The sequence below is a fragment of the Symphodus melops genome, assembly GCF_947650265.1.
Source record: "Symphodus melops genome assembly, chromosome: 23".
Classification (NCBI taxonomy): domain Eukaryota; kingdom Metazoa; phylum Chordata; class Actinopteri; order Labriformes; family Labridae; genus Symphodus; species Symphodus melops.
The window spans coordinates 11,477,986-11,502,513 of NC_136713.1; the positions used below are offsets into that span (position 1 = coordinate 11,477,986).

Below are 24,528 nucleotides of genomic sequence, written 5' to 3' on the forward strand. Positions count from 1 at the left end.
GCGCTGTCTGTGGACACAAGCTTTTATTTAGTCATTTTCCAAATGCCCAAGGTGATGTCCTTAAAATGCCACGCTTTGTCTAACAGATCTCTAAACCCCGAAGATATTCAGTAAGCAGTCATTCGTCACTTTTTTTTTTTTTTTTTTTTTCCCTCTTGCAGGGACCTTCACATATTTTCTGAACACGACTCGTGAATGACTTGGAAATATGATCAAAACAGTTTCCCGAAAAAAAGATAACGGCATCTGTTGCTCGACGCTCAGCGCAGCACAATCCAAAAGCACTAAGTCTTCAATATTCAGTCAGGCGTCCCATCTGGATTAATGGAGATCCAACAAACGCACGCTGTTAAGTAAAATGACATTTCGCTGCCTCCAGATAAGAAGATATTTCAGCTCACTGGGAGTGAATAATTGAAAAATCAAGCGTCCCCTCCTCATCACTGTTTGATATTCAGTCTCTGTTTACTCTCAGGATTGATGACCCGGCGTCATTAATGAAGCAAAATATGAGTCCTGACCTAAGAACCAACAACAACAACAGAGTTCTTCCTGAAGGGGTCGATTTGATTTATTGATGCGGTCCATCTCGTTCATTAGGCTTCATGAGTTGATGAAAATCCTGAGAGGTTTGTGATTCTTTTAGGGTAATATTGAATGACTTTATGTTCAGGCATGCCGACTTTTATCAACTTGTGTTGCTTTGTAGATCCTCTCCTTGTAGCAGCTGCCTCGGGGACGGTGTGATAAACTTCCCATCGTTCTTTCTTCTCACCCTTCCCTGCCGCCTCCCCCTCCCCGGGATTGTCTTCTTCTCAAGGAGCTCACTTCAAATCGAAGCATTCCCTATCTTCATTTCTGTGACAGTGCGGCGCTGCTCTCATGACTCATCGCTCGCTGATGAATTCATATTTTTTTTAATTGTTCCGAATACTTGACACTGAAAAATGTTTTTTTGTTTGTTTGTTTTTTTCCCCCGTTGTCTGCCGACTTCTGACAGCAACACTTCAAACTCTGCGCTGAAGTCCAGTCCCCCCCCCCCCTCGGGTAACTTAATGAATGAAACTTGCTCACAAACAGAGCGGAACAGATGGTTTCATATGGACAGCTTTGTGCAGTTTAAAGAGTTTGGAACTTGGAATACTTGGATGAGCGAAATTCACTGAAACACAGAGAGGAGAAATGTAGTTGAAGAGTGAGAGAAAGTTCCTACATGCAGCCCCAGTCTCTCCTTTTTTTTGTCCATATCAAGTTAAATGCGTCACACGCAATCATGAAATAGCATTCAGAGTTTAATGCTAAGCTAATTAAAAACAGTCTAATTTTCATACGTTTCATTTGTTGCTAAAAACAAACAAAAAACAAACAAACAGATTTTTAGCACGAAACCAAAAAAATGAGCGCCTCCTTCATCCATCACACTTTGAATTGTCTCGATAACGTAACAGTAGAATCATAGCTTGGTAGATTAAACAACTAAAATATGTCATTTGTGTCGTAAAAACAAGAAATAGCTCCATGATTTCATCCACAGTCATTTTTAGCCAACTGTTCAGATTCATCCAGAGAAATGCATTATTTGACTCCTTCATAAATTGCCATTCACTAGTTAATGCTGAGAGCGCTACGCTTAATGCTGATTTTCTTTTTTTTTTTCTTGGACTCCCATACACACACACACACACACACACACAGCTTCGCCAAGTGGGCAGCTGTGCCAAGCTACGTTCGCCAAAGCTATGATTGGACAGTTGCCTTTTAGACCTCAACCTTGGGATCTGAAACCTTCTGATAGACTCGAGTTAACGAGCAAACAGAAAAACAGAAAACCCCACAATACAAAACGAGCGCTTCTCTGCAGCAACACGACCAGTCTCTGTGTGATGCTAACACTTCCTCCTTGTATTCAGATATGATGGACGATGCTCTTTTGTAAAAATATGAAAACTGCTTTTTTTTCCTTTCTTTTTTTTCTGCTCTCGGATCTCCTGCAGCCTTAGCAGAGATAGTCTTCGGTCTGTGTGTGTGTGTGTGTGTGTGTGTGTGTTCCCTCTCCACCCTCAGAGAGAAGATACCAGGGTATTTGTAGAGTAAATGTCATGTTGTGTGTGTAGGTGTCTGCATCTCTTTTAGTATCCCCAAAGTTGCGCTCGTGGTTTCTGCCTCCCACGCCAAACTGCACGAGCGCTAGTGTGCGTGTGAATGCTAATGTTGATTTGACCCGGGCCTGCGCTAGCTGCTAGTCAGCGTGCACCACTCTCAGCATTAGGTCACTCGTGTCAAGGCTTTGAGGCAGTATTTTCCCACATGGAACAACCAGCATGGACAACAATACACATTTCCAAGCATCCACTGAGAGTCCTTTTCTTATATTATGCTTCATATCCGCAGGAATGGAAAAAAACGCCGCGGAAGCCTTTCAAGGCTAATTACGCAGCGAGTGAATGACACAACAATGAGGAAGTTGCCGGGAAATGTGATGATGCAGGGTTTTTACTCCAATCTCTAAATGTTAAGGGACGCTGTAATTAGGGGCTAAATATGGTCCGTGTTTCGACACGGCGATGCCAATTAGGCCACCGAACATGGGCGTGAACGTGTTGGGGGAAAAGTTCAAGTCACGTTTTGATGCCGTTCCTCGCGTCGCTCTCTTATCTGAGCGCAGCTGAAACAGCAGCTCTGATGCGCTGAATAAGCTCGGAGGTCATTTATCTTCCACGGGAAAAAAAAAAAAACACACCTCTGGACGCAGCTGGAGTGTTTTCTTCCTCTTTTTTTATGTATCTTTTCGCGAGGTGTGTGTGTGTGTGTTCGTCCTCTGAGATGAATGAAAGCTCCCAGCTAAATGGACTGGTTTTAAGAGCTAAAAAAAAAAAAAAAAAAGGAAAAGGGGAGGTGTGAAGTGGCCAGTCATCCAAAGCGGACGCCATTATGCTCGAAATATATGAACAATATAAAAACAGAGAAGAGCGGGCGGGCATTATTTTCTCCAAACAATCTTTTGAAGCGTGTTTTAGCGTTTCATTCTGTACACCAGGACCACTCACCCTCATCCCTCCTATCTCATTTTCTCCCTAATGATGGCTTTTATCTTCCACAGCCAGACACTTTTTATGCCCCTCCTGCCCTTTACGTTTTCAGCCGTGGCCTTTCGTCGGTGTTAGCCGAGTGAATACCATCGAGGGTGGAGTGTTTAGCCACTCAGGGTTTCTTTCTTTCTTTCTTTCTTTCTTTCTTTCTTTCTTTCTTTCTTTCTTTCCTTTCTTCCTTTCTTCCTTCCTTCCTTCCTTCCTTCCTTAATTTCTTTCTTTCTTCCTTTCTTTCTTCATTTCTTTTTCCTTTCCTCATTTTTTTCCTCCTTCCGTCCCTCCTTTCTTAATTCCTTCCTCCCTCCCTTCCTTCCTTCCTTTCTTCATTTCTTTCTTCCTTCCTTCCTTTCTTTCTTCCTTCTGTCCTCCCTCCCTCCCGCCCTTCCTTCCTTCCTTCCTTCCTTCCTTCCTTCCTTCCTTCCCACACTGCACATTCATAAAGAAATGGTGGAATGTAAAATGTCTAATTAGAAATAAACACTGAGCGACAGTGTTTATGCAACATCTGAGAGGGGAGAAGCTTCGCTCTCCTGGAATGTGACGCTGTTTATTCATTCAGCCGTCCTTGACTTTTTTGATGCCGTCTGAATCCACTGAAATGCAAATGATTTCGCTAAACGGTGCAAAGCTTTCATGTTTTCCGAAGAAATCTTTCTTGTTGTACAATCCCAGAACGAGCGGTGCAAGAACAAAATGCAGCTGTAAAAAAAAAAAAAAAAAAAAAAGCTTTCTGAAAATGTTTGTGCGTCTGCATTAATAAGGCTTCTCTTTATTTCTCACTTTTTTTTCCCTCCCTCCTTCCTTTCTATCTGACGCCCTCCTCGCTCACGTATCATTATACACGTGTGTGTGTGTGTGTGTGTGTGTGTGTGTGTGCGCGCACGCACGCTTACATCGCGCACTAGGCACCTCTTCCTCCAGCTTGCCATATGGTTCACAGTTTTGCACCGTTTGATATGCAGCGTGTTAAAAAAGTGTTCGCTCCTTGTCGGATTTTTACTTTTTTTTTTTTTTCTTTTGACACATTTTGTGGAGCCGCCGCCTGAACTCAGACGGATCGGGCGCGTTGTTAACTAAACGCTACAAATAACCTGCAATGATAAAGTGGTTTAAAGTTTGAAAATGATTCAGCAGTCAAGGAGGTCCAGCACTTAAAATTGAAAGCACACACAGGTTATCGATGGGAGTTTCATTAAGCACAGGTTCCGCAATTATTTAACACAGCATGCTGCTTTTTGTGAAGATATGGGGAGGGAGGCCTGCTGTTAAAGTGCTTAGATGCACGAGTCCACTTTCATGATAAACAGGGCTAACCTACATGTGGACGACGAATGCAGCGCCTCCCTGCGTTGTCTTGTTTATGAGCAGGTGGAAGCATATGCTGCTCCTCGCCGGCAGGCCGCTCCCACTGCGCTGCTCTCCCCGCTCTTCCTCTCCCGCCCTTAAATACTCCTCGGCCAATCACCTTGAGAGCACGCGAAGCGCCTTTTTGATTTATTGTACCAGCCGTGCTGCTTCTCCATCTTCGACCCCGGCTTGTCACCAGGCGGCTATAATTGGGAGATGCTCATGACCCACCTAACACAGCAGCCCGGTCGGAGGGGGAGGCCTCCTTGGGAATTCTCCATCTTTCTCCCTCTTTTTTTTTTTTTTTTTTCTCTTCCAGGGAAAGTAGGACACCCAGCAGCACCATTAATTGTTTTGCCCTTTAAATCTAAAAAAAAAAAAACCCAGCCAAGAACAAGAAAGGGAAAAAGAGGTAAAGGACGCAGCCTCACTGTCTTTGCGCTCTCCTTGCTTTGCAGGAGGCCGCAGCCAGCTTCGCCGAGTGGGAGAGGCTGATGAAGGGACTGGGGTCGGAGGCCCTCGCCACGGATAACCCCTTCACTCAGGTCATGAGCGTGATCACGAAGATGTACAAGCAAACAGCCATCGCCAAGGTAACGGGAGACCAGGTGGTGCTGGAGATCTTTCCCTATCCTGCTAACACGTTTGCGAGTGTATCCACAAAAGCCGAACTCGTCTGCGCCTGTGAGCTTCTTTGTTGTCCTAAAAAAAACACACCAATAAGCCACAGTGTAGCATGTTACTTCATTAGCATGAACACACACACACTACAGTTTGCTTTTGTCTCAATTCCACAAACACTCTCCTGCTGCCGTAAATACGCACTAGAACACCAAATGTGTGTTTATACGCAGCTGAAAGTAGTCCCTGGCAAATATACATTTCCTTCTGTTGTTGTAACATTTGCAGAAAATTGCACGGTCAAGCTGTCTCGGTACATGTAGCTGCAATTTTTAGATTCTAACTATATATAGGGATTCGTGTCAGGAAGACCACGGAGCACTTTGTTGGTTGTTTCTCTCATGGTCCTTTAAGTTTCCCTTAAGATGCAAATATCGATTTTTTTATTTTTTTTAAATCCTCAAACATCTTTGTCAACATCGTAATATTAGCTGCTCTCAAACTTTTAAAACAGCAGGAACAAATGTTTAAAAAAAAGCAGCCTTGGTTTTCTCTGAAGTTGAACCACTGTGTGCGTACAGTCTCGTTGCAAAGACTTGTGTCCTTTGTGTGTGAAAAGACTTCATGGTTAGATTTGGCTCGGCTGTGAAGAAGTTAAACAACGAATTAAGATACGTTTAAAAAATACCATCTGTGTTTATACGTGTACTCACGTTAGCTTAATGTAGCATTTAAAAAGGAAACAGCTAGCCTGGCTTCTCTCTAAGGTTAAACAGGCCGCCTAAATTAAAGGTAGCGTTCTCTGTTTATTTCAAAAGTCATTTTTTTCCACAAGCTACGACATGTAAGATTTAGGTTTGGTGTGCTTTGGCGCCCACCGAAGGTCTCTGAATGCAACTGCACTGTCGTACCCAGCATGCAATTCCTCAGAGAGTGAGGCGCTGGTGTAAATGAAGCTAACTTGCAGGCTGACGCTGGAAAAGACAACTTTCGCTGGATTTATTCTGAACGCAAACACGACAAAGCAGCTTTAGGTTTGACGACTTTCTGCACCTGGCGAAGCTGCGTCACGTGATAGGACGCTAGCAGCCCATCCCAGCTGTCATTGGATGAGAGGCGGGGTACGCGCCAGTCAAACCTTTTGGGTAATTTAGAGTCTGCATGTGCCGGAGTACCCACACGTGCATTGGGGAGGACGTTAAACTCCACACAGAGAGGCTCCTCCCCCTCTCGGCATTCACCCAGGAACCTTCAACACGACAGCCTTGTTTATAAATCAGACTGAGATGAATTTTGATGCCGCTTCATGACGTACAAAAGCGAACAAAGCCGTCACTTTTAAGATTGACTGTCTTTATTGTTGTTGATAATGCCTGTCAGAATGTGTGTGGGGAGGGGGGGTTAACAGGAAAGAGGCGGTTTTTTTTTTCGGTTTTTTTTTTGACATTTTCTATGAATACGATTCTCAACGATGGTTCTTCTTCTGACTGTTTGAAGAAAGCAGGCTGAGAAAAAAACAACAACATATGTACACATGTACAAGATAAAACCAGCAGGGAGATATTTAAAGACAGGGTTCAGTGAAAGATGCCCCAAAAACACATCTTTGTGATGTCACCACCGAAGGTTTTAAACCGCTGACAGATAATCAAATCGCTGTTTAAACAGCTTTAAAAAAAAAAAGGAAATTCCTCTTAAGATGGCAATTTTTAATCCTTTTTGGTGTTTCAGGGAAGGGTGAATTGACGGCACAGCATCATTTTCAGAGCGCTTGGCCGACCACTCAGTGAGATCTCATGGGAAAGCATTGCCATGGTAACAGAGCCTAATGGTCGCCCAGTGAAAGCACTTAGACAAAGTAGGGAGTTATAACGGAGGTATTATTTAGTTGCGTCCAGCCTGGCATGATTACACCTTATCTCAAAGTTACACACCGCACCAAAATAGCATCTCTGTGATGTTGTTGCTATGGAGACACGGCGGGCTCTCGGTTTGAAGTGACGTTTCCTTTTAATGAGAGAGAAATAAGCAGTATGGGAAAGGTGGCTGGGTGCATGTTGTGGGAGGAGGGTTGGGGTCAGAGGAAGTTGCGGCGAGAATACAAAAATGGTTTACATTTCCTGTTCCTCAGCGTTGACATCGGTACGACGGTAAGTTTATAATCTTAACGCCGTGGGAAGAAGGCAGCCGGTCTGAGTAAAACATTCCCACAAAGAAAGCGTCACCTGTCCTCTCCGAAGTTCCCAAATTCCTCTCAATTAGCCCGACGCCCTCAGGCATGAGGAGCGCAGCCGCCCCCGAGGTTAACGACGACCGGAGATAACCACCCAGTGCAATCATGGACGCGCTGCTCATTCAGCCTGCCTCTCAGCTTGGATCTTCTTTGCGCTTGGTGTTGTTTGGTGATTGGATTTGTGCTCAGTTTAGCCTAACACTGGACCTCCTTTCATTACAGAAGCCCCCCTCGCCCACTCCCCCTCCTCAAAGCCGATACTGACGCCCGGTCTCATTTCCTCTTCTATTGGTTTTTCTTTTTAAAAGCCAGACACACTTTCTCTACTTCCCCCCCCCAAAAAAACCCCCCACAACTTTCTTTCTTATTTTTTTTGGATCATGAGGAGGGGTGGAAATGGGGTGATAGATTCACGCATCTATGTCACTCTGACGAGCATCGCGGCCCCTGCCTGCCTGCCAGTCCGCCTGGCGACGGAGCTGCCAAACGCCTTTGGGGTATTTTTATTGCTTTACCCGCCAAGCATCTGCTCCCAATTACCCAGAGAGGACAGCTCTGATGCTGGACTTTAAAGCGAGCTAACGGGCCGCTTCAGACAGCCGAGAAGTTTGTGCACTAATTAAACTCAGCGGAAGGAAGCCGGCGAAGCCAAGCCGTCAGTAATGAGGACCCCCCAGATCAGAACAGGGTCGGCAGGCCTGGCGGTGAGATTCATTATCAGGCGCATCGGCTAATTATCAGCAAGGCAAAGCAGAGGTTCTCCCGCCAGAGCAGGTGTGATGGCTGCGCGGGTTGTCATGTTGCAGGAGGTGTGGAGATTCACACCAACGGAGGGAAGACCTGTCTCCAAAACTGTCCAGTAAGGGTTCTGTCTGACTCGAATCAAACCTCACTATTTCTCACTAGTTGCTGCTATTCTCAGCTGCTTTCTTGGGCCCCGCGGCTCCGAAAATGAGCCGAGGCCCGGATGCTCAATGACACACTCGTACAGCTCATCCGCTCCGGCTTTGCTGAAGGTAGCCTTCACAGTGTGATCGCCGGGCAGCAGCGCACGCTGAAATGATAGATACGGATACCTGCGGGCTACAGTTAACTCACTCGCTCTCTCACCGCTTCCTTTTTTCTCGATCGTTAGCTTCACACTGTCAATCAGGTCAAATTCTTCCTGGAAGGGGGGAAAAAAAAAAAGGACAAGCGCTGTTCAATTTAGCCTCTGACGTTTTTAAAGCATTGTTACCTACTTCATCAATAAATCAAGACTAAGAGGTGAGGACGATTCCAAACATGCTTACATAAGAATAAAACCAAGCGAATTAAATAGCTAAGAGTTGAACTTCTACTTACTGCAGTACATTTGGACTGCAGCTGCCACTTGGTAAGCAGCCCTCAAATTCCACTTAAGGGGTCATTGTGAAGCCTGAAATATAAAAATGGAGATGCTGAACATAAAGTACTGTTCGCCCAGTCAAACAGACAGACAGAAGATTTCATATTTACACCCTTTAACTTGAACGCTTTAAAGGGGCTATATGTAACTTTGTCACTTCATTAAATCATGTTTTATCACCCGTTAGTGAGAGAACAGTTAACTGGGAGACCTCGGGCTAAAACTAGAGTGAACACAGGAGAGCATTTCATTCATTCAGATGGTTTTTGGATTTTTGGATGATAAACAGTATGCCGGTGCAGTTAGCCTAGCAGCCTGCGGTGTCACTATAAACGCGATATTCTTGGAAGGTACGTATAGCCCCTTTAATAAACCCAGAGTATTAAGTAGATTTAGGATTTTCCTGCTTGTTTGTGGATCCAAGGCGGAGGGCTATTTCATCTCGTGTCGTCCAAATCCAAACAGCACACACCAATCATATCTCCTAGTTGCGAGTTATTGATTTGCTCTCACTATCTGCGAGCTGACAAATGTGCCCCAGTCGCTCTGTGTGCTCTCCCCTTTAAAGTCTGGATGCCTGGCATTCAATAGAGAATCGATCACACAGAAAGGATGCCGCAGTGATTAATTGACTTCTTCACCGATCTAGCCGATTCCTCTGTGTGTGGTCGAGCAGTGAAGTGATGGATTTAGTAGCTTCCTTTCATCTGTGTCTATTTCTGTGTGTGTGTGTGTGTGTGTGGCCAGGCAGGAGCAGTGAAGGACTACATTAAGATGATGCTGGAGGCAGAGCAACTGAAGTTCCTGGTGTTCGCCCACCACCTCACCATGCTGCAGGCCTGCACGGAGGCCGCCATTGAGGCCAAGGTAACCCGGGGCAACTGACGCTTCTGAAACGTTTAAAAAAAAAAAAAAAAACAGGAAGTCAACATCTGCAAATAATGGCACAAAACTTCTGGGAATATTTAGAAAATTAAAACAAGTACCGACTTTCATTTCAGCTTTTAATGCTTGAGTATAAACATTATTATAGCCAGGTTATTATAGAAGCTGTACTGCTAATAATACAAACCTGACCCATGTTTTTGTCAAGGAACAAATCAGTGTGATCCTTAAGAGCATAATGAAAATGCTTCATTTCAGTTTTCCAGTATATTTGCTGCTTTCTGAAGATTTGATTTAATATGTCAAACTACACGTAGCACTGACTTAAAGAAGACATATTATCCCCCTTTTTCACCTTTTCAAACAGTCCCCTGTGGTCTAAAGGAAACATCTGGACCGTGCTTTGGTGCTGGTGGTTCAGTGGTTAGTGCATGTACAGAGTCTATAGTCCTCAACATGGGCTGCCCAGGTTCAACTCCGGCCTGTGGCCTCTCTCCCGCATGTCAGTCCCCCCTCTCTCTCTCTCTCTCTCTCTCTCTCTCTCTCTCTCTCTCTCCCTGATTTTCCAACTTTGTTCTCTGTAAATCTCTATCTAATAAAGGCCAAATAACATGATTAAAGCACCAGAGGAGGTTTGTGATGGTGTAGAAACCAGCTCTCTCTAAACGCTCCGTTTTGGTGTGTGTCTCTTTAAATGCAATGAGACCCCACTGAGTTTTATCAGGAGACATCACTCCTCTGTAGTGAGAATAAAAATGGCTGACCTGTGCAAAAGTTTTACTCTAGGCTGAAGGTGGAGTCCATGGGTGGAGATACCAGGGGAGGGGAGGGGATTTTCTTACCAGAATCCAACTTGTGATGTCACAAACTGAGAACAATTTGAAATGGAGCATTTTTCTCTGTGTGGTAAGATTCATGTAGACCACAAACAAAGTACTCTATGGATTTATTTTACATTGTGTGGGTCAATAGACCCTCCGGTTACCTAAATAAATATAATATAATATGGTAAAGGAAAAAATGTCATCGTAGTATCAGTGTCTGCTGTTTTGGGCGCCTCAGTTTATAGCCCTCATGGAAGTACAACTCTATAATGCCTGATAGTTAGACAGCCAGATTGGTAGCTGGATGTCAAGCTAGCCATCCCCCAAACTATCTTGCTTAATAGCTAACACTCCAGGCCTTTTTTTTTTAAATATATGAAGGAACTGTGCAAATACATCTTGAATAGAATCAGTTAAATATAACCACTGAAGCATAAGCCTGTCTTGTTAGCTCGGGAGCTAGCTATATAAGTCTCTAGCTATCTTACTAGCTGGAACGCTAGCTAGCTCGTTTATCTCTGTAGCTTTCTCAATAAATCAGTAAATTTGAAGTTTTAAAGGGCTTGCACATGGTATTATTAAAAGGTAAGCGAACAAATTAGTGTGACTTGAACATAGTGTCACCTGACAATGATTAATTTTCCATTTCAGATCACAATTCCAGAGCTGCTTTCAGCTTCAATAAATCAGACAATCAGATTCAGTATCAGTCTTATTCTGGCACTATCCGTCACTTTGACTGAGAGCTGTTTTTATATTGTTTGATGTTTCATTTTAGCACAAAGGATTTAAAAAATTTTTTTTCCAGCTGCAGAAAGCTGCCCATTAATGGTTACCTCGAAGCACAAAAGGAGCCGGGTAATTGGTCCCAAAACTTAGTTTCATACCTTCATCCACCGTCCCACTGTGTTTGAGTCACATCCTTGTTGTATTTTAGATCAACTTAGAGAAAAAAAACTGAGTTCTGGGCCCACAAGTTGGGCTTGTAATTCAGTGACGGCTTTTCAGAAGAGGTAAGTCAGGAGTTATTTACCTTATTCGCTCACCTAAACAAAAGTGAGGTGCAAATACGATATCTAGATTAAAAATGACGCATACAAATTAAAACACAGTTTTCTTCTAGTTTCACTTTCATAAAGGGTTTAAAAAGCTTTAGGTATCATTGTGATGGTCTCATTGTTTTCATTTTTCTTGGAGAAAAAGCCACTGTATATTCTCTCGCGAAGCAAACTTTTCTTCCTCAACAAATGTGTCAAGGCGTATATCTTGCGTCATCGCAATAAAAACCGACATCTCGGAAACTTCAAGTGCGTGTTTGTGTGTGACGCAGGGGTCGCGGAGGTGTCGGCTGATCGGAATGCAGCGGTGAGACGTGTGATAACACATTCCTGGGTGTGACGCTCGCGTTCTGGTGTGTTTCGCACTCACCAATTAACAGAGATTAGGCTAAAAAAAGGCACGGCAGGCAGGAGGCACGCTGTGATGAAAAGCTCAGCGGAGATGAGTGATGGCGGTCCAATCACATGACGTTATCACTGATTTAATTCACCGACACTTCCCTGTTTCGTACCTGCTGTTGGAATAGATGAATCTGGTGTTTATTAAAGTTGTAAAAGTTTTGAACTACATGTCTCACACAATTCTGGGTTGATTTTTTTTTTTCCAGAGTTGTTTATTCACACATGGCGGATACTTGTGTCTCTGTGAGCACATTTCTTTCTGACCTTTACTTTTCTATGAAAAGTCAAACAGACCTCTGTGGCCATTTCTCAGCAAGCCCCTACTTCATATTCATGTAGTTACAGTTACATTCACATGTGGGAGCTTCACAGTACGCTCGCACTCTCCTAACTGTCGGCCACTGAGCCGCTCCACAGGACCAATAGAGCCAAATCAAAAGAGTGCAGCCGCTGTAGTGCATTAGCAGCTCTTTGAATGTCAAGTTCAAGTTGAGGTCTGATGAACCTGCAGCTGCTTCTGTCTTTATTTGCTGTGATAAAACTATATTTTTCCCTCTCTCTCATTGTCTCTCAAAGAAGCAATTTCATCTACTCAAACTCATCGCGGCTCCTTTCGCTCGTGCGCTCTGTGCTGTTTTCATTCACATGTAGAATCCAGGTTAATGAAATGCTCCCTGCCTTTAATGTTCCTGCTCAATCCTGCCCCCGCTTTTTAAGAGTCGGACAATGCTGTCCCACGCAAATTGTGTGAACTCCGTTGTCGGTTCAGTGGAATTTGCAAACAACAGCTCTTACATTATCTCCTCAGGTTTTTTGCAGGTGCCACCCGGATGAAAGCAGAGCTACACTTCTCGGCTCATACACCTCTGATGAATAACGTAACCGCTCTGTGAGGCACAAAAGACTTTGTTTGTCTGGCTTTAAACGCTGTACAAATGTTGAATTTCAAACTGAGGATGTGGAGCGTTTGAATCACTGCTTCTTCTTTTTGACTGTGGAGACTTATATTTGTGAAGGTCACATATATGTGACTTTATCATGTATCACAGTAATCCGTGTCTCCAGTCTGTCTACAAACCACCTTTCCAGTTATGAGAAAAGTCCATTCTCCGTCTTTTTGACTGCTCCACATTTTTTTGAAAATCTGTGCTAAAACAGGCCGCCGCCCCTTTGACATCACAAAGGGCAGTAGCCCCTCCACCAGGGGGTGACACTCCCACAGCTAGGTCTTTGTTCGGCCGTCTGAGTCTGCAATCTCAGCATAAAGAATGCGGCATGGAGCGAGAAACCCCGAGCCAATCGAGTCCAGTTCGAGTCGAGTTCCAGAGAGGGGGCGTGGTCAGACACAGCTCATTTACATATTTAAAGCTACAGACACAGAAACAGCCTGTTCTGAGCAGGGCTGAAATAGAGGGGTTTATAGGTGTAGTTTATATTGGATTTTTTCACTCTCCTCAACCAAATGTGGAAGTATTTTATTTTTTATCTAAATTGTGAATATTCTGTTGTTTCAGGCCGGTTATATCCGAATAGACGGAAGTGTCCCGTCATCTGAACGAATCCAATTGGTCAACAAATTCCAGAGTGACCCGGAGACACGCGTGGCCATCCTCAGCATCCAGGCAGCCGGTCAGGTACACACACACAACAAATAATTTACAGACACTCAATCACTCACAATCCTTTCATTTTGATTTAGGGATCAAGGATTTGCTTCAGTCCACTAATATGTAGAAAACTCAGATCTCTCTAGTGCTGAAGAGGAGGAGACAAGAGGGTGTTCATTAAATCCTTTAGGGCACAAGAGGATTTTGGGAAAGTTTGGGCTCGTTCGGGAGCTGCAGCTCTAGACCGACCGCTTCCCGAGAATGACACACTCCGATGTCCTACTACTACGCTCAAATTGTCGGCCATATCTTTTCCAACCAGATATTTCTCTCCGATGTGCCGGCAGGTCTGTAAGCTAGAGCTCAGGAAAGTAAGGCACCGTTTTGTTGTGATCTGATCTTCCGTTCTATCGGAGGTGCCGAGGTTGACGTCGGATAGCGCTGCGCCCAAGTTTAAAGAACGGCAAGCAGGACTGCGCTCAGCTCAATGAATGTTTATGGGCTAGACAGCTGAAAGGCGCTTGAGACGATAATAATCAAAAATGATGCTTTTTTTTCTTTTCTTTTTTTAACCGTTGCAATCACTCAAATGATTCTGCTTTCAAGTGACCTTGATGAACGATTATAAAAATGAGAAGTCATATGAACACACTTATCTTAGCACTGATAAGTGAGTTTTATAAAGTGGAAATAAAAGCTGAAAGTGAGTTTTTTTTATTTTATTTTTTTATATCCCTAATAGAAAAAGCTTCATGAAGTCATTGACATAGTTTAGTCTGTGTGAGTGAAAATATGCACAAACGTTATTCATTCCAATTAAAGAAAGTGGGTGCTCGAAGCTCTTGTGTTGCAATTAGCGGCTCATATTCTGTCATTAAAAAGAGCTTCATTAGCTTCATCTGTATCACATGTGAACAGGAGTAGGCTATTATACATGTGTGTGTGTGTGTGTGTGTCCGTGTCCTCTCCAGGGTTTGACCTTGACCGCCGCCAGTCACGTGGTGTTTGCAGAGCTCTACTGGAACCCGGGCCACATTAAGCAGGCCGAAGATCGAGCCCACCGCATCGGCCAAACGTCCTCGGTCAACGTGCACTACCTCATCGCCAAGGGCACCTTCGACACCGTCATGTGGTCCATGCTCAACAGGAAGGTATAGTGGGTGACATCATCAACCATTCCCACTGATGTCCTCATGTTTGTGTATCAAAACAGTGATGGAAGTTTGACTTTATTAAGATACCGTTACGATGGGACGCCAGATAGCCGAGCGGTTATGTCGTTGTTGTTGTTGTTGTTGTCGCTGAAATCCACAAACAGGATCCGGACGTAGGTTCCTGCTGAGTCCAGATGCTTGAGGATGGAGTGGAGGGCCGGGTTGACAGCGTGTAGATAGTCTTTATAGAGGTTACATTCGTTACATTTATTCGTTACATTCGTCTTCGCAGTGGCCGTGGGTTCAAATCCGACCATGGCCCTTTGCTGCATGTTTTCCCCCCACTCGTGCCTCACTACATATCCTGTCTCTCTTAGCTGGAGAGGTGCCAGGTCACTTCCAGGGTACTGCCAAGATGCCCTTGAGCAAGGCACTGAACCCCAAACAGCTCCAAGTCCTCCACCATCATCCCCATTCAAAAAGAAAAAGAAAAAAAACCAAGAAGCACAGGAGTTAATGACTTCACACCTGTCGCCCTGACGTCTGTGAAGATGATGAAGTCTTTGAGCAACTTGTTCTTTCCCACCTTAAAGACGTCACAGACCCCCTGCTGGTCCACCTACAGGAGGAGGTCTACACGCTGTCAACCCGGCCCTCCACTCCATCCTCAAGCATCTGGACTCAGCAGGAACCTACGTCCGGATCCTGTTTGTGGATTTCAGCGACAACAACAACAACAACAACCGAGAGCTTCAGGCTCTGAAGAGGCTGCGCTCCATCAGGACCAAAACCTCCCGCCACACGAACTCTTTCTTCCCCTCAGCTGTCGGCCTCATAAACACCGTCCCTGCCCTTCCCCCTCCTCCCACATAACACAGACTCTCAGCAGTCCCCCAAAACTTTATTTATGCATTACATTAATACTCACTGGACTTTCAAAATCAAATTAAAAAAAACTTTATTTGTCCCCAGGGGGCAATTCATTTATTTTCTTACAGCAGTAAATGTTTTTTTTTTTGTTTTTTTTCAAATTTTGTTTATAATTAAAAAAAAATTAATTCTATTTTATAGATTGGTAATTGCTTCTAATTTATATAGGTTTTTGCTATTTTTCAATTCAAAAAACTTTATTGGTTCCCTCAAAGGCACACAGAGCAGTAAATGAATGACAGTGCAGCTATACTAAAAATGTAACCAAAAAGATAAAGCGTCAAGATGGAAAAACAATTTTGCCTTTATTTCTGTGTTAACTGTTTTTGCACCAAGACAAGTTCCTTATATGTGTGAATGTACTTTTTCAGGAAACGGTGACAGGCAGCACCCTGAACGGCAGGAAGGAATACCTGAAGGCCGACGAGGGCGACAAGGACAAGTGGGAGTTCCTGAACTTTGCGGACGCGTGGACGCCGAGCGAGAGGGTTCTGCCGCTGGAGGGGAAGTCGGGAAACGCCAACGAGGGCTTGTTCTTCACTCACGTGAGTCACACGGGGAGAGAGAGAGAGAGAGAGTCCCGCGTTTCATCTCGTCTAATTCTTCAACCCGCATTCAAAACATCTCCATGAGTGACTGCTGTCCTTAAAGTGGAGCGTTATAAAATCATACAAAGACAGGAGAGCCAGATGGTTAAATAACAATCAAATATATTTGGTTATAAAGGTTTTCTTAGTTTTGGATCACTTCTGTGTCGCTGGTTTTATCCAGTAAAATGAAGGAACATAAGAGCTCATAAAGCCAAAAAAAACAAAAAACAACTCCGTCTGATGTTTCTGAGATAAAACGGTGTTTTAGTTCTTGCAGGGGGTTTTTTTTCCATTTTTTTTTTCAAACATTTCCTAGAACAGTTTTTAAGTTAAGTGTCAAGAATGAAAGAAACTGAAACTGTGTCGCTTCAATTTCACTAGAATGAGGGAGAAAAATCAGTTGAATCCAGTCACACACAAACACAGGAGGTGGAGAATGATGATGTCATATTACAAAAGGGATATTTGTGTAATTTTGATTTACGGATCTGTCGTGATTTTTTATTTGTTTTGAATGCTAACCACGTGCTGTAGTAGAGAGAACTGACTTCAACTTTCATCTTTTTTCTTTTTCTTTTTCTTTTTTCCCCCTCAGTTCGAGAAGGAGAAGCAGCACGACATTCGCGTCTTCTTCTCCCCGAGCGCCAGCAAGGAGAAGAAGAGGAAGAGAACAGAAGAAGAAGAAGAGGAAACATCTCCCTCGTTCCCCTCAGAGACGAGCCGCGCCGGAAGCAGCTCCGAAAGAGGGCGGGAAAAACCAGAAACGGTCGATGTCGACTTCTCCCCTCAGGTGAAGAAGCTTCGGACGCCACGGCCGAGCCCGAGCCGCGGGTCTGCGCTTGCGTTCGCGGGGAAGAGGAGGTCGATCGGCTCCAGCGCAGAGTCAAACACGGCCCAGAGGAAGCTCTCCAAGCCCGACCGACCTACTGAGCCGTGGAACTGCGGGGCCTGCACCTACTCCAACAGCAGCCTGTTGCCTTACTGCGAGATGTGCGAATTCCCGCGCTCTCCCTCCGCTGTCATCTCAGGTAGGATTAAGACACGAGCCAAAAAACCCCCAACTCATCCACCTCGCTCTGGTGTGTGTCTACCTTCATTTTCCACTAGTCTTCAAACTTTATTTCGCCGAACAAAACAAACGGGATTCCACTTAGAAAAAGACAATAAATCCATCATCTGTTGCTGGAAATGAAGCACCTGAAGCTGAAATCCATTCATTGCTTTATTTTCCTCCCCGTCAATACCAATCGGAGCAGTCTGTTGACATAATACTTTTGAACAGCATTACAGATTTCACCAGATGGAGACGCGTGATAAGCGAAAGATGGAGGCAGGCGCGCCAGAGTCGGAAATAGCTCGGAGAATATTGTCTGGCTTCTCTCTCTCTCTCTCTCTCTCTCTCTCTCTGCAGATGACAAGGACACAGTATAATTCTCACCTGTCAGACTCAGAGAGAGAGAGAGAGAGAGAGAGAGAGAGAGAGAGAGAGAGCTGCAAACGCCTCGCACAAAGTTAGGGTGGAGGGAGGAAAAAAAGTTGAGCCAGCTCTGGCTGATATCTCTGACAACCTGTGATTGTATCTCCCTGAAGAGAGAGGAGGGAAGTCGTTATGACCTGGCAGGCTTGCAGGTCCGCGCTCTTTAAATGTCTGAGATGCAGCAAGATTGGCGTCGAAGCGAATTCACGAAAATATCCCCAAATTTGACGCTTCAGCAGCAGAAGGTATATTTTGCCAGCATTTTTTTTTGTTCCCCCCCACTGTGAGATTTTAGTGGGTTTTAATGGAGACAATCAGATAGGTCGACACACTTTGGGTCAAACTTCTCATCTGCCTCCTGCTGCAAATCAACCCCCCCCCCTAAAATAAAAAAATAAAAAAATCGAGATCAGCACGCGGCAATGATGATTCTGTCATCGAGAAAGAACGAATGAAGAACGATGAAACACTTTGAATACACACCTGTTGTTCACTTTCTGTCCAAAAAATTGCATCACAACTTCAGAGCAATGCAACTCCATCGAAAAGTTGTCAGGATAGTCGTCCGAATAGTTGTTTAACAAGTCGTCAAAAAAAAGAAGACTAAAGTGGTAACCAAATGGTGGAGACACCAACTAACCACTTTTTTTTAAAGCATGTGGAACCATGCCATGTTTGGAGATTTACATTGAGCTCATCTTTTCCCACTGTTGCTCGTTGACAGGAAAAACCTTTTTTAAGTGATGTGTGATGTTTCTTGCTTTTCCTTCGCCAACTTCCTTTCCTCGCGGTGTGAATTAAAAAAAAACAAAAAAAAACGAGGTGTCGCTCATACATCTGAATACATTTACAGAACACGATGAGAAACACTGCGAAAAAATCCAGCAGTGAAAATCAAATTTGCGAACGAAAGTCAAACCTGTCTGCATTAATGACGCCATTCTTTGCGAGTTAGTAAATGAACGATGATGTCGTGTAAGTACAGAGGACGATGTCGGCTACGCTGCAGGTTTGTTTGCAGCTCGGTACATGTGAAGGGATAAAGGTGCGTTTTTAAACACACTCAATACTTCAGCCTTTCGAGCAGCGCAACAACAACAAAAAAGAAAAAAAAGAACCCCCCCTTTCCCATTTCATGCCGCAGCAGATGCTTGATAACTATTCAGCAATCACACTCTCTTCTTTGTCACAAGCGGCACTCTGCATTCACAGCAGCGGGCTGTGTCAGCGCGCTAGATGGGGGGGGGGGGGATTTAACAACCTGCTAAATTTGTAAATGACAGACTGTGCTGTTAAATAGCGAGCGTGTTCATGGAGATTGTCTCACTACTTGGCGCTGCAATCCCCAGCTTGTGGAAATATGAGAAAAAAGTAATCAGGTGAGACCTTTTTAAGTGTGACACGAGAGATGCTATTCCTTCAACAACAAAAAAAAGAAAAACAGACTTTTCACAGCAGCCATAAAAGATATGACACAATCACGAGTTGTGTCGGTGGATTTAAGAAATGCCGCAAAGATTTCTCAGCATACCAACGCATGATGCAATGGACAGAAGGGCTTCATACTCAAAGTAAAGGGACAGCAGAAGTTTCACTGGCAGTTGGCTTTCGCTGTCTGTGGATTTGAGCAGCATGGCAAAAATAAGACGGCAGCTGTAGAGGAAGAACAGTCATCATGCAAAAAAAGGAGATTAGTCTGTTGCACCAGAATTCATAGGAATAAAATGCCCAAAATATGATTTTTTTATTTTATTTTTTTAAATTGAAAGCTTGATGGAACCTGGAGGTGAAAACCAGAAATGGCAGGTTAAACGCTGGCGACCAAATGTCAAATTCACAAATAGCCCGTTCACTTTTTCACATTTTCCTTCACTACCGCTGCTACTATTGTGAAGCTCTCCACCTTTAAACTGCAAATGTTTTCAGTGAAAGGACACCTGGGATACCACTTCACATTCTTACATGTTTGTCTTATATTTTAGACTCAAGTAAAAAAAAAAAAAAAAAAAAAAGTCAACTGAAAGGACATGTAGCTGAAAAAACGCTAGGCGGACAAGGCGCGTAAGTTAGCTAACTTCTAACGTAACTTATCAAACGTGTTTTTTTGGAACGTTTGCTCCTTTTATTTTAAGAGACATGACCATTCTCCAGACAACAATTAGCAACTTTTAGAGAAATATACACAACATATTTACAACTAAAGAAGTTGACAGATCTGTATTAGTCTAGAGTTTTTGGATTGTCTTATACAGATAGTCGACTTTACTTATCTTCATCATCTTCCAGTTTGCTTGTACCGTTTAGCTTTGGTGGCCATCATTCCCCATTTTATACATATTAAAACAACAACAGCTCCCTTTAATTGGACAACAGTTTAATCACGGCGTTATAAGAAGTTACGGAGCGCTGTTTTTTAATCAAACTGTCACGGACTATAACCTCCAGAAGACGGCGTTTGGCATCTCGTGTGGATTAGTCTGAACACTTTCCTGGAGTTGATTTAGCACCAGTGAACAACCAGACGGCTTCTGTGCAACGGCTGGGATCAGTGGTGGTGAGTTCCCATGTTGGCAGCTTTTTTTTTTTTTTTTTTTTTTCTCCATGTAAGGCCACGAGCGTGGGCACGGTTCACTTCTTCTGCTCTTTCAGTGGTCGACCACCAATTTGTCTCTCAGCACCTACTGTGAAAGAAGTACACTGGAAGAGGGCAATTTGTTTGTCTCCTGGCTCTCTGCACTTCTCAGCCAGCTCTATTCGTATCCCTTGTTTCCTTTATTCTTTCTTCCAGATTTTTAGTCCTTCCAAAAAATAAAAAAATAAAATCGAGTTTGGTCTTTAACCGTTTCCTATCAGGCGGTATTAGAGGATCCGGCGCTTCCCTCTTCTTTGACTCTGCAGCTGGTTCGCTCCCTGCAGGCCGCAGTCAAAACGTTCCTCTTTAATTGAAGCACCGAAGTGTGTTGGTTTTCTCGTGTGAATCTCCAAAAGCTCTTGCGGAAAGGATCACGTGCTCTCTGAATGTCTTCGGATGTCGGGATTCCAGACTCAATTTTGGAAACTTATCAAGCCCACTACAGACATAATGGGGCCCTGATTGGAGAGAAAACACGAGGGGGAGAGTGGCGACGCAACGGCCCCTGCAGGATTTTTCCCGTTAACATCTTCCTCGGGCGGGGACAGCTTAACACAAATTGAGCCGTCTCTCCGCGGTCTCGCTCGGCTTGTTAGCCGAGGGGGGAGGAGGGGGCGGCGGGGCCAGGAGCCCAGAGACTCGGGTGACATTTAAGGGAGCCTTATAGAGGCTGGCCTTTTGAAAGAAACAAGCCGCGGAGAGGCGGGATCACTAATTAGCCCTCTGCGTCCCGGAATCTCACAACTTACTGTCTTGTTCGATTTCACACCTCAAGTTCAACAAATAATGTGAAAGGATATGATTTAAATTTAACTTGGAAAGTCGGCAGAGAAAACACTTCTCTTGAAGAAGTTCGCTTCGGACTGAAAGTGACATTTACATTCAGTTATTAATAACTGTCTTCCTGCTTATCTCTCTGTTAACCTACAAAAATAAACATCAGTTCAGTGGCTCAGAATCCAAACGGAGAACAACCATTTCAAATCATGTGGAACTGCTGAAGCGTAGTCTTTGCATCCATTAACATTTTTGGGGGCTTAGATTCCTTCTTGACCTTCTTAAAATTACAGCGTTCGATCGGAATAAAAAGTCACATGAGTGAAACTGCAGAACAAGCTTCACGGTGCAGTGACGCTGACTCTTTTAAGGTAGAGACCGTAATCGCAGCGTGTAAACCAACTTTCAAATTTGGCCCCTCCTCCTCTGACGGCAGCTCTGAGACCCCGCCCACCCCGGCGACCACTCGCAGCATCACGTAGCCCTCGTGCCGTCAAGCTAACTGAGAATATTACATTTGTCGTACTGGAAAAAGATGCTAATTTATTTACCGCCAACGCTGCCTTGCTCTTCAGCCCAAGTCACTCGAAAGCGAACATCTGCGTGGCATTTCACCTCACTATGTTTATATTTATTTCATCTTCTTTGCTGCTACGTGCGCCATATTTGCTGGACTTGTTTCCGCGCCTTAACTCATCTGTGCGCCGTCATTGGCTGGGGGGAGACGCATCCACTCCACCCAGAAGTCAACCTGGAACATGAAATGTGAAGAGACAGAGGACAGAGTCTCTGCATAAGTGAGGACAATACTTTTGCAGACGTTTAGATTTGTATGCATTAGGAAAATGCTACTAACTTAGAAGCTAGGAGGAAATTACAGTCTGTTGATTTGGCACCCTCTATAGACATCTTAACTCTTCGCTCCCCTCCCTCTAAATGTTTACCTCTTGCTGCTTTTCTTTTAAATCGTCAATGAATTAGTTAATTAGATTTTCTTTGCCGTGGAAAACGTCCAAATAAAGGCTGTTTCTTCGCCGTGTCCGACTCCAACCCTTCAGCAGCAGCTTCAGTTATTAGTCGTGACAACATACTGACAACCGATCGTTTTACTGATGGTCTTTGTTTGCTTAATCAGGTCATATCGGAGCATCAGTATTCATTTGGGTTCTGTTTTAAATCCAAAAACAAAACTCCTCACACGGGTGCTTTAAAACAAGAAACGTGATTGGATGTCCTCCGTTAACAGCGTTTTTGAATAGCGCTCCCTGCGCCCTGCCGGAGCCCCGCACAGATGCTGCAATCGCAGGCAATTATTTTGTTTAGGTTTGATTGCACATGATGCAGGCAGGCAATTAGCAAAACTACGTGACGTGAACATTATTCATTCATCCCCGCTTGCATTTTACCATTGGCTGTTTGATCACTGAACTGGTGATATGGGAGGGAGGGGGGGATTCCCAGGTGTTGAATGTGCAGCTTTCAATACAGATGTGCTGTTGAGTAAAAAATCTATATGTCTATATATATCTATAGGCTTTAAAGACAAAATGTGGCAATAAGCAACCAATAATAGATGCAATAAGGATTTCAAATTATGCAAGTCTTCCCTTTTAAAGGTTTGTTGTTTAAACATCCCTGCTTATGTCTCCCCATTATAGGCAATCACTCCGTCAAAAGTTGTCAGTAAAAGGCTTATGATAGCTTATAACAGCACTAATGAGCCATATTGAGTTTTACTTTCATGTCAGGAGTCATTTTGTCACACTGTCACACTCTTCAGATGATGGATATCTCGCCAGGGAATGAAACTCTTCAAAGACTGATTACACTGTGCATCTCGGCCAATAAAGTAATCTTCCTCTCTCTCTCTCTCCCTCCCTCTTTCTCTGCTGGCCTAGAGCCACCCAGGCCTCAGCGACCCCCCTCTTCATCCGAGCCGGACCGGGCATGCGTCGTCCTCTCCAGCTCCGACAGCGAGCCAGAGCTCAGCCGGGGAAAAGCCCAGCCTCCGAAGTCGAGGAAAGACAAACAGAGCGAGGAGGAGGAGGAGAGGGAGGAGGATGAGCTGCGGAAAGACAAACAGAAACTAGGAGAAGCAGAGGAGGAGGAGGACGAGCAGCAGCTCAAAGGCAAACAATCAGCAGGAGAGCGAGGCGACAATGGCGCCGGTGCTGGCGGCTGCCTCCCCCCTGACCACACACAGGGTAATCCCACCTGCAATCTTCTCCTTTTCATATCTAGGGAAATTGGCTGGTGCCACATTGTCACCTGCCCATATAATGCTGTTTAATATCATCACTTCAAACTAATAAGGGACTGTATCTCATTCCATATGTGGCTTGGCATTATTATTCTTACTATTATTGGCATCTAGTTGGGTATATTGCCTATGTCTGCACACATGAAGCTACAGACCATATTGATTTAAACCCACTAATCTCCAGAGTGCAGCTTTCTCTGAGCACCAAAAATACACACAAAATTTGAGGTCCACTCATCACCCAGAAAAAAAACTGCTGAGCTTCTGATTGTTTTTTTTCCTTAATAAAATAGTGTGAGATCTAATTACGTAAAAAGGCACAAGTTCCCTCGCGACACCAGCTCATCCTTGAAAACACTACCTGCTTTACCTGCTTCCCCCCTGTCCTCTCTGGTTATGTGTACATGTCTGCAAGTCTCTGAGGGATGGGAAAAAACAACTTCCCAATTACACAGTGCGTAATATTGCAAATTAAGACCTCTGTGTTAAAGTACTCATGTCTCAAAGGGATATGCTAAAGCAATAAATTGCGCTAATTACAAAGAACTAATTACACCGTGTGCAATATGAAGAGCTCTATAAAAATTGCTGGACTAGCAGAGTCAGAAAAAAAAAAAGCCTGTGACCTGGGTGTTGCCTCTGAAATCGAGCAGCTATTTTGGGGGCAGAGTTATTGAAGGAAACTGAACTGGCGGCAAATTCAGCGCTGATTTAAAGGCAAGTGCTTAACGTTGAGAAGGAACATAAGCCATTTAGGTTGTAACAGGGAAGCTATGAACCCCTATTAGCCTTTAACATCCAAAGAGCAGTGTGAAACAACTTGGCGGCATCCTTTTCTTTCAGAGCCACCCCCATATACTCAAGCTTTGACGTCTATTAATGGCCAGAGATTTTCAAGTGGTTAATTTCTCGTCTCTGTTGCTACTTTTGCCCCCCACTCCCGCTTACCCTGCAGGGCCTTACGCACTCTGATTCAAAACCTATACTCTTAAGCACAAAAATACTCTTTAAAAGACTTGCTTTAAAAAAAAAGAAAAAAGAAAAGCGTGCTCTATTTAGACCGGCTCTTGGGGAGGAATAAAAGCCTCACTGTCGATTTGAAATGGCAGCACTGAAGAGACGCTGTTGGATACTAGCTTGGCCCCCCCACCTTCTCTCTGGACTTCTCCCCAGAAGCAACTTAAAAATATCTGCCTCAAAATGTGTCTGCCCATCTGTTTCTTCTCTATTTATCAACTTATGTAAATTCAATGCT

General features: G+C 44.1%; 1 protein-coding gene across 5 annotated transcripts in view; it reads left to right on the forward strand.

Annotated features, from left to right (window-relative positions):
- Positions 1-24,528, forward strand: part of zranb3 (zinc finger, RAN-binding domain containing 3) — a 96,971-nt gene that overhangs the window by 21,614 nt on the left and 50,829 nt on the right. For all 5 annotated transcript variants that reach the window (XR_013778259.1, XR_013778260.1, XR_013778261.1 and 2 more), the window contains exons 8-14: positions 4,895-5,029; positions 9,425-9,544; positions 13,361-13,480; positions 14,425-14,604; positions 15,909-16,082; positions 16,723-17,155; positions 22,912-23,217. Coding sequence is in view for 1 of the 5 variants with exons in the window: in XM_079336106.1 (XP_079192232.1) it covers positions 4,895-5,029; positions 9,425-9,544; positions 13,361-13,480; positions 14,425-14,604; positions 15,909-16,082; positions 16,723-17,155; positions 22,912-23,217 (1,468 nt within the window). In the remaining 4 variants the exon portion in view is untranslated. The remainder of the gene's footprint in view (positions 1-4,894; positions 5,030-9,424; positions 9,545-13,360; positions 13,481-14,424; positions 14,605-15,908; positions 16,083-16,722; positions 17,156-22,911; positions 23,218-24,528) is intronic.